The following is a 10,925-nucleotide window of genomic DNA, read 5'->3' on the forward strand; positions in this document are numbered from 1 at the left end:
GACAGCAGGCTTTGGTGAACAATCATGGAAATTTTCAGGTCTTTGTGGAAATCCATCAAAAGATATGACGAGAGAAAAAAGTGGTTCATTTCAGAGTTTGAAATCTGAAGAAAACTGAGCGAAGGACGAATTTCCTACCCTCAAACAAGTCTAACTCATTTCAGAACGGTAATAGGTGAGAAAAAAAACTTCTTGAATTGTGAGCGTCAGGAGTGTCTGAAGATATATTGGCACAAGCCTCATGTCTTAACTTTGCTTCGTTCGGGAGATATGACGATTCGAAAATGCCTCTCATTACAGAAATCAAGCGGTGATTTTAAACGAACTCTCCATTGACTTTCTATGGGGATTTTTGAGACTTTGTGTTGGTCTGAGGAGATTTGCCAAAATTCTATAAATCCCACAACAATGATAGTGACATTTTCTGAAAGCCAGCAAAAATACCTACGTTTTGATGTATAATTTGTGGAAGTTGAGTGAAAATTGAGGAAGTAGCAAGAAGTTGTTCGGACATGAAGAGAAGACTGCGAAACCTACAGTGGCACACTGGAAGCCAAGTGCATAGCAACCATAACAACGCATGTATTTTCTGAAAAATCACAAAATGAAACTCAAAACTTAAAGAGGGATAAGATGAAAACGGTAACAGATATGAAAAGCTGAATCATTAATGAATAGCCCAATAATTTGTGAACATTTTAAAGTTTGAATGGTTGTTCTAGGCGAAAGTATGAGAATGTAGTTAAGTTTCAAAAACAAGCAAGTTTTAGCAGAATTGTGGAAGTTTTCCATTCATTTCAATGGGACAAAAAAGCATAAAAAGCTTAATATTTTAAAAGTATATATAGCATAAAATACCAAAAGTCATAGCCATCATTAGCAGAAATAGCAGAATAGTTTAAAATTTGAACGGTGAAAATCGGCTGAAAATTGTTAAAGTAGTTAAGTGCCAAAAAACGTACAAAAAGTGGCAACTAGAATAATAAAGTATAAAGAATAAAGAGAAACAGGAACTCAATAGTGTGGATGCATAAAGCATCCACACAATAAAGTATAAAGAATAAAGAGAAACAGGAACTCAATAGTGTGGATGCTTAAAGCATCCACACAATAAAGAGAAACAGGAACTCAATAGTGTGGATGCCTAAAGCATCCACACAATAACTAACTACTCCTGACATTAGTTAGTTATTACAGGAAGTGTTTGTGAACTAAAAATCAAGAGCTAACATGATGTTAGCTCTTTATGCAGTAAAGTTACAGTGGGATACAAATAATATCAGGCTGATCCTGCCGTAATTTGTTCCCCGGTTCAAATCACAGACAAACAGTATCTCACAGTTGTTTATGTGTTTAAACCCATTTTGCACAGAGAGGCATTTTTTGAAAAATGTATTGACAGCAATGTTGAATATTATTACACAGGAAAAAAAAAAAAACAACTACACGTAAAATAATTACACCGTGACGCCTCTGCCTTTCTAAATGGAGGGACAGTAACTGCGTGTGTGTATGTAAGCGTGTAAAACGTGAAGATAGTCAGATTAACAGTATTTTGTCTCTATCTGCCATTCTGCAATTCATCTCATGTAAACAATAACGTGGCGCACAGCGTGACGTGAAAAGAGGCACATACCTTTGACGTTGCGCGAACTCTGTAATCCTCGTCCACACGTAAACGCAAAAAAAGGAGTTTTAAATAATCTCCGTTTTCGAAATCGCAACGCCGTTTACGTGTTGACGAAAAAGCCCAAACGCATAGAAACAGCTGAGTTTTCAAAAATACCCGTGTAGGTGTGGACGTAGCGTAAAAGAGTTAGTAGTATATTTTATTACTACCTGTAATTTATTGCCGTTTACTTGTATTTGCTTAATTGTTTACTAAATGTTTGAGGTGTGAAATAAACCGCAATGGAGTTCGTAAACAAAATATGGGTGTGTGTGTTTGGAGGATGTGTTTGTGCGGGGGTTAGGTGGTGGGGGCGCGAACATTTTTCTTGTAAAAAAGGGGGGCCTGGCAAAAAAAGTTTGGGAACCACTGCATTAACCGATCTGTGTCTGACAGCAACATATATTTGGATGTTTGAACTATTTCAGCTTTTACTTTGAAAATACCAGCAGGAAATAAGCAAATTCTTTATGCAATTGTTGTTACAAAAAAAGAAAAGAAAAAAACAACAGGCAGAACGACAACTGAGCTGAGAGCTGAGCGCATGAGACAGTCAGCAAAAACACACCCAAGCAAACTTTATTTAAACCGACCCAGGTAACAGCGGTGCAGGAGGAGAGGGAGGCTCGGGACATTCAGTTCTTTCCCAGAGAGGGAGGAAACCCCTCAGGATCACTTCCCAAACACACACTGGGAATATTTCTCTAAACTTCTGAGAAATTTTATTTAAACCAGCATGGCTGCTGCGCTGTTCAGAGCTGCAACAGGACTGAGTGTCAGAGTAGGTATACTTTATTTTTACATTTATTTCTGTAGCTGATAAAACGAGTTTGTGTCTGCAGCTTCTCATTACTTTACAGCTGATTAATATGGATTAACAGCCTGGCATGCACACACACACACACAAACTGATAACAAGTTTTAGTTTTATTCTCTGAAACTCTGTAATATCCAAATCCTCAGCTCATCACTGAGAGAGCTCTAGGGACTAAATATTGAGAGGCCCCACAGGAAACGGGATCATTTTATTGTAAATGAGTCCAGTTTAGATTAACTAGGCATGGTTTTCAGGCTCATGAGAAACTCTGTGCTCTAATAAAGATGGCAGTGGCGCTCAGTCACAGAGTCTAAGCATGGTTTTATACTAAATAACTGCAAGTATTTAGACTAATTTAGACTAATCATTTTACAAAAGCTAACCAGTCAAACTGGATCATGATTATTGTTTCATTAAGTTGGAGATCATTTTATGCAAGTAGTATAATATCTGCATATTAAATAACTCAGGCTTTAAAGCTGCTAAATGTTTGTAATGTGTAATAAAAAGCAGGCGCAGACATTTGCAACATATTTATATCTGTACTTAGTTGTATATGCAATTAGACTTTTTACCACTCTTGTTTTTGTGATTTTGTTTGAATACTCCTTATTATTTGCACAACTGTAGCCAATGCAATGAAATCTCGTTATTACGTGCACTGTAAGGTGGAAAATTGAATTTAATTAAAGTTCGTCTGTCTACTGTTTGTAAAATAAACTGTTACCACCAGGGGGCAGTGTTTTACCAGTGGGCGTGTAAAATGTTCTCAGACCTGTGCTACTATTCAGGTTCTTTTTCTTTTTTTCTTTTTTTTTTAGGCCTCTCTCTTTTTTGTGTTTGTCTTTTCCAAGGCCATCCTGGAAATGAGAGTGTGACGTAATTCCAAGTCAGTCCATCAAATACCTCTGACCGGACCATCTGATATTTAAATGAAAAAATCCAAGGGAATGATACACTTCTTAATATAAAATCTGCACAACTTTATATTCCTGCTGTCATTTGGTTTCTTTAACAAAAAGAAAAAAAAAATCTCAAAGGATGAAGGCAGAGCACAAATCCTCTTTGGGCTTATGTCAGGAAGGGCACCCGACACAAAACTGCCAAATCAAACAATTGGTGACCGCTTGTAGCAAAAAGGCATCTTCAAAGGATGAAGATGGGCTGTTTTAGATGTTAATGCTACTCTCAAACTTTTTGAGAGATGTTTTTTAAATTATTATTATGTAAAATGCTTCTTAAGCTTTTTAAGGTTTTTCAAAATATTGAGGCTAAATATCAGGTAATATGGCTATTAATCCGCTATTAATCCCAAATCAGATGAATGGGGGAAAACACTTCCGTTTAACTTTATTGTAATAAATCCAAATTAACTTTTTTGGTTTTTGGGGGTGTTTTTGTAGACAGAGTGAGATTCTGTTAGTATTATATCAAAAATTTGTGATGGTGTTTTTCTCTTATTTTTAAATGTGAATTTGTAAAATATTAATATTTATGGATGACAGGCAAAGATTGTTTCAGAAGCAGAGCGAGATAAAATTCAGTTTATGCAATATAAGCATTTTCTCTTGTGTACTGAGTACTATTACAACACATAACGCACATTGTAAGAATAAAATACTCTAGTCCAGGGCTTAGTCCCACCTCACATGCCCCTTTTTAGGCACGGTCTTGGAAACCATTCACAGCAGATGGATGCCCCTCCCTTCTGCTGGGGGCTTCTTCCTGCTAAAAGGCAGTTTTTCCTTCCCACTGTTGCCAAAGCATCTGCTTATAGGGGGTCATATGAATGATGGGGTTTTCTCTATTTTCTTTGTATAATTTTAAGGTCTTATAAATACATAAAATTGAATTGAAAGTAAATTATTTAAAAAAATGAAACAGAGTTTTACAATGAAATGAGGATTTATGATTTATGTGTGGTTGTGTATGTTTGCATGTTCAGCGGATCCACGGGGAGCTGTGTAGAGTGATGTGGACGCCACAGGCTGCTCGGTTCAGCTCCAAACCATCAGACAGAGACCCGCCACGCAGAACACACATCAGTAAGAAAACACACGTCCTCTCCTTTTGTCTTCTTTTGACAGTCTAGACAGAGGCTGGAAACAAGGTCACAGAGAGAGACAGACAAAGAAAAGTACTGTATGCAGCAAAGGTCGCAGCAGACAAAGAGTATAGTAGTTGATTTTGGGGGTTATTCCACTTCCTGTTGTGCAGAAATTGCCTGCACCTAAAGATAGTCCTCAGTGAATAGGAATGAGTGCAATGGCTTAAAAAAATTATATCTGTTTCCAGTCAAAAGTCCCACATTTCATGCAAAAATCCCTCTAAACAAAAGTAAAACAGCTTTCATGTACTCCAGTCTTCCAGTCTCTTTTAGCTTCACTGACAGGTAAGATGATTTTGCCCATAAAATGTGAGCATTCTGCTAATGCGTGCTGAGTGGCCTGTTAAGAATGCATGACAGGGCACATTCTTTTGATGGTGTTCATCTGCAAAAAAATAACTACACATTAAAGGTTTAATTAAACCACAACAGAAACGTGCATGTGTATAAGAAGCAGCTGGTTATGGTAGGCGAAGGTTACTTCTAATAATCAAAATGGTGCTGTGGTCTGATGTCCATAATACTAACAAGAAGTACTGCTATATCTGCTACTCTAGAAACTTGTTAAAAATCTAATAACGTAACTGTATCTGTTATCTCAGTTCCTGCTTTGACAAAATATGAAGATGATTATTTACCCCACGGAATACAAACTGCTCACAGTCTTCTCTCTGCTGATAGAGAAAGCCAAGGCCAAGCCTGCAGAAGAAGTTGATAAAGTTCTGGACAAACTCTCTGAAAGGAGGCCGGGGACAGCGCCCCCTGCTGTTGGTGAAGGTCAGTACATTCAGGATGTGCTTAGTCAGAGTAACAGTTTGTAGACACGACTTAGAGGTGTAATAGTGGTGTAATTAATTTATTGTAAATATATGAGTAAAATGTTTCTACAAACAGTTTTTTTGTACTGCTGCCTGGTTAGGAAACCAAAATGTATCCATTAAAAACAGAATTGGGATTTTTAGGAGGGCTAATGGAACAGTGCAATTTCACTGCTCTCTAGTCATCATCTTAAGATTTAGAAAAGTCTGATTCAAAAAGCTGAAGTGGGTATTAGTGAAACCAGCTGATGTATTCAGATCTGTGTTACACTCTGTTTATCATGGCAGGAGAGCTAATATATAGCGTAGCGGATGCTAACAGTAAAGGGTCTAAATTTTGGCAGTAATGACTGCATGCAAAAACAAAAACCTTTCTTCTTTCTTATATGTTTACAAAACTTTTGACTGCATGCATTAAACTGTCAGAGTAGTATATGGAGTATGATAAAGGTAGTGACAAATTCCTGCCTGCTTGCTATTGAATCACTTAAAAGAAATCCATTATTTCTACACACTAATTAACAAAAACCCAGGAAAGGTGAGAAGGTTTCATTCTGGTGAAAGACCGTTTTTCTTGCAGAGCTTTCCAAAGCTGCCGCCATGATAAATACCAGGTCAGCCCAGGATCCACACAAAGCAGCTAACACAGACTCTTTGGAGAAAGAAGAGGAGAAAGCCAGCAAAGCAGAAGCCATGATACTTGAGTCAACTTTAGCAGAAGTGAAGGCTGATGTGGGGAGTCTTGAAACTGAAGCTCTGCAAGAAACATGTGACTCGCTCAAGAAGGGAGAGGAGCTACCAAAAGAGTTGGAAGTGAAGATGCCAATAGAAGATGTTTCTGTTTCTGAAGGTGCAACAGAGGTGGGCAATTTAACACTAGATTCCATCCCTGAAGCTACGGATGCACTGGAAGCTGAAACATCAGCAGTCCCTGAAGCTGTGATTGGATCTGAGCAAGGACCAATACAGTCGTCTGACACTGACCAGGAACTGAGACTAAACGATGGGGTGATCAATCAGAACAAAGAAAAAGGGGCAGCGGAGCCCGAAGGAAATGTTTTGGAGACCATGTCTCTTGAGTCTATGACCTTGGCTGAAGTTGAGGCGTCTTTGGGAACTCTGGAAAACAAATCTCTGAGTGAAACCTCAACTTATCTGGAGAAAGAAGCTGCAGCTCTTGCTGTAGAGAAGAAGATGGAGGTAGAGGAGGAAACCACTACAAAAGAGATGACTGAGGCTACAAACGTTGACCTTGTGTCTCTGCCTGAAGTCGATTCTCTGCCTGAAGATCTACAGACTGATGTGCTGATGGAGAAGCTGCTCTTTACTGTTCCTGCTAATGTAGAGGGTGCACGAGAGAGCCAGATTATTGAGGAGGCTGTAACAGCAGACAGTCAGGATGGTAAGTTAAACTCCTGTGAGCGGTGAAGCGATGGTAGAAGAAACAGCTTCTTAAAGGCAAACTGATATTTGGTACGTTAGCTGGTTTTCTTACCAAGAGCTAGATCCAGGAGAGTCAGATTAGTTTAACTGAAATCCAGTTTGAACACACACAGCACTCCACCACAAGTTATTTCTATGTCATATTTAAATATAAAATGAATGTGTTTTTGCAGATACTATAGGCCACTTTGTAGAAATGCAGTGAAGGAAAAACATCAAGTAGAAAATTGCCCACCAGGTAACTCCACATAAAAGTGGATGATTAATTTAAAATTTTAAAGAACATCAAGTTTTTACCTCTTTAAAATGAACCACAGTTTGTTTAGGGTTTTTTAAAATTCTTTTTTAGCAACAATATATAAATTTCCTGAACTGGAATCTCACAATGAAAAAAAGGATGCAGCACACATGCCCCTTTTCCACCAATCTGGTGCCAGTTCCTGTTCTAGAAGTGTTTGCATGTAGTCAGTAAAATTAAAAAAACAATCCTAAAATGTACAGAAAGATAGCAGAGGTAGCTGCTGCTATAAATTGAAAAACTTACTAGTGCTGACAGTGTTGATCTCGTTAAAATGACGTTAATGTTAACGCCATAACTTAACGCTAACATGTTAACGAGCCTACAGCTCTGATGCATTGACGCCGTGCAGCCCCACGCATGGAGCGATCTGTATTAACTTTCTAACAGAGATTTGCCACTTTAACGCGGTTATGGCATTAACGTAATTTTAACAAGATTAACGCTGACAGCACTACTTCTTACAGGTTAAAGTTTCAGAGCTTGGGTTTGATTTTAGCCTTGGATCTAATGTGGAGAAAATAAAAATAAATAAAATGGGACCCCAAATCAATCCGTGTGGTACACCACAAATGTGTGAAGATGAATAACACTAGGTAACATTTACAAACGTTCAACTTAAGTCATATATTCCTTTAAAATAAGTAAAAATTAAACTGTAAATTGTCATTTATTACATAAAGTGGTTACCTCTGGTGACAGAGTAGGCTCTTTTTAGAGGTTAATAATGAAATCAATGAAATTAAATGTACTTGATGCCAACCCACCTTACAAGATGACATTATCTCCACCATTATTTTCTATTTAAGTGAAGCCTCACACTCAGTTAACAAACCAATTAAAATGTAGCTGGTTTTCAGAAGACTCGAGTGGGAGAAGAGGGTTGCATTGACAATCCAACACAATGGGCAGCACATTGAACACATTTTATAAGTGGTCAGAAACTTGTAAATAACTGATGAAAGAATAAAGTTACGTTGAAACCAAGCACACCATTGTTTTTCTTGTGACATTACCAATAAGTTTGATGTGTCACATGGCCCTCTTCCTATTGAAAAAACAAAAGTTGTATCCAAGATGGCCGACTTCTAAATGGCCACCAGTCACCACCCATCTTGAGGAGTTTGCCCCCTCACATATACTAATGTGCCACAAACAGGACTTTAATATCACCAACCATTCCCATGTTATTACGGTGTATCCATATAAATGGCCCACCCTGTAGTGTTATGAAGCTTAAGGGCACAGTTGGTGCTTATACTGCTGTATATATGATGAAGACTAAGGTTTGTATACAAATACCATATAATTCATTCATAATACTCCTGTATTGGGGCTGATGGATGTTGTGGGGTTAAACGTAGTTGAAAACACTGAAATATAAACTCTGTGATGAAGACCTTAATTCAAACTTTGATAAAAGCAGATAAAAGGCAGAAAGAGTTTTCAGTTTTTCTATAAATTCCAAGGAATGTGTCAATTAAAGCTCTGGACCCACATACTTTACACTGTCCTGTTTCTTCAGTTGTAACAGCTTCTGTTGATAACGTGGCTGCAGAGTCAGATGATCATCCAGCTCCTCCTCTTCCTCTGAAAGAGGAGCTGCTGGTACAAGAAGAGGAAGGAGCCACAGGAGATAAAGAAGATACAGGGACACACACAGGTAAAGAGCACACATAGTCACAGGTTGTGTATAGACACAGTTTCAGCAGTCATGTTGCCGTTCTATGCCTCGCTGCTTTCTATACAGACTTTTCCCACATTTGGTTGTATGGATAATTGGTGACACAAAAATTTGGTGCCCACCTTTTTAAAACCTCTTTATATAAATTATCAGAGTTTCAGCAACATTTACGTATATACTGATACACTCTGTCTGTTTTTAGCAGACATATACACCTATAAGGTAGTTTTTCTACATTAAAGTACATTTTATGTCCTAATGGTATCTGTGTTTTTTGTTGTCTCACTTTGATCATGCTGTATTTCCCAATGCCCAGTGGCAGCTAGAGGTCAGAAAATGTTGTTTTAATGTGTGTTTTTCAGATTTGGATCCTGTGCAGAGACTCTTCCTGGAGAAGATCAGAGAATACACTAATCTGCACAGGTAGAGAAATAAAGAGCTACAGTTCAATTTAATATGAAAAACATTTAGAGAGTCTACATTACAGCTAGAATAACCAACACATTAATTATTGTAAATTTCCTCAGAAGCATTATCCACACTACCAGATATAATTATCTATTGAAATCCAATTATCAGAAAATCAACCGTAATTACATTTTCTCTAAGTGTCTGGCAGGTAATATATTGGCCACACTTGGACTGTTTATTCCTACTGTTTGTTCCATGCTACATGTATTCTCATTTAACTTTGAGTATCCTTTTCCTCATAAAAACTGTATGAGCGAAACTCTTTAACTGGAAGCAAACCGTGTAGAGAGACATCAGCTGAGTTTGTCATCTCACTCTTTAAGGTTGAATGCAGGATTCCTGGAGGCGGAGCCAGATTACCAAAAGAACCTGTCAGAGGAGACGGCTAAGCTCCAGAGAGTCTATGGAGGAGGAGACCTCAGCAGCTTCCCTCAGTTCACCTTCACAGGTGAGAGAGATGATGAAGGGAGTGATGGGAAACACTCAGTCACATGGCATTGTAGAGTGGTATGAGAAATCCACCTGGACTGTGTATAAAGAATAACGCCGCTCTGTTCCAACCTTTTCAGGTGGCAAATTTGCCTCATAAAATAGATTCATGAATGGGAAAAAATTGGAGCTCTACTGCATAATTTGGGGATCTGGCTCAAATTTTAAGTGAGGAGAGACCCTGGGACAGACCCAAGACATACTGCATTCATATCCCCCAGAAGATCTGGGGGTGGTGGCTGGGTAGAGGGAGGTCTGAGTGTCTCTACTTAGACTGCTAGATGGATGAACTGCAGGTTGATGTGAACCATCATACAATACAGCGTGTTGTTACAGAAATCTGATTGAGATCCTTAATTCCAAATATCGTATTGGTGGATACCTAATCACAGCAGCAGCTAGAAGTATGATGGGACAGAAACAGAAACATCAGCAGTGTTACCCTCACACCCAAAAAGGGGAGTATTTCAGTTCAGTTTTATTCACATAGTGCCAATTTGCAACAACAGTCACCTCAAAATGTTCTTTATTGTCTGCATTGTAGAGACACTACAATGAGCAAGACATTGGTGACAGTGGAAAGTAAAAACTCCCTTTTAACAGGAAGAAACCTCCCTTTGCATTTTTAAAAGTGTTGATTTATAGTAGGAATACAAAAAGAAAACCTTTTTAAAAAGCTGTTCATTTAAAATGTATAGAAATGCTTAGAATATCTCCCTGTGGAGATGATTCTCTTTTTAATCTTATGATGCTGCTGTTCTGTAGCACTGCTAATGATGGGCAGTAACATGAAATGACAAAAATGTTACAAGATGATTAAAAGAAATTAACACACTTCTGCTGTTTTCTCTCTAGATCCCAAATTGGACCAGGAGTCCAAATGATCCATGAATGGTGCCTCCAACTCTCTACACTCTTCCTCAACCTCTCCCCCTCCATTAACTCCTCAATTCATCTTTATTCCATGAAAGAAAAAAGAGGAAGCATGTGCATTGAAATCTGTGTGGTTCTCTGGCTAAAATGTGGGAAACATGTGTTACTTGTGGCTGTTTGTTTTCTGTGTGATGTCCAATACTGAAATTTATTAGATTAAAACACGAAAAAGGCATTTTTTTTGGATGTTCAGCAG

At 38.1% G+C, this 10,925-nt stretch overlaps 1 protein-coding gene across 1 annotated transcript; it reads left to right on the top strand.

Moving 5' to 3' along the window:
* Positions 1–2,160: 2,160 nt before the first annotated feature.
* On the top strand, positions 2,161–10,904 carry LOC116315378. Its single transcript, XM_031733658.2, has 8 exons — positions 2,161–2,450; positions 4,432–4,531; positions 5,275–5,370; positions 5,992–6,813; positions 8,678–8,815; positions 9,199–9,259; positions 9,631–9,755; positions 10,652–10,904. The coding sequence occupies exons 1-8, from the start codon at positions 2,406–2,408 to the stop codon at positions 10,678–10,680; spliced, it is 1,416 nt and encodes a 471-aa protein (XP_031589518.1). The 5' UTR covers positions 2,161–2,405; the 3' UTR covers positions 10,681–10,904.
* Positions 10,905–10,925: the final 21 nt, after the last annotated feature.

Source organism: Oreochromis aureus, linkage group 13, assembly GCF_013358895.1.
Source record: "Oreochromis aureus strain Israel breed Guangdong linkage group 13, ZZ_aureus, whole genome shotgun sequence".
Taxonomy (NCBI): domain Eukaryota; kingdom Metazoa; phylum Chordata; class Actinopteri; order Cichliformes; family Cichlidae; genus Oreochromis; species Oreochromis aureus.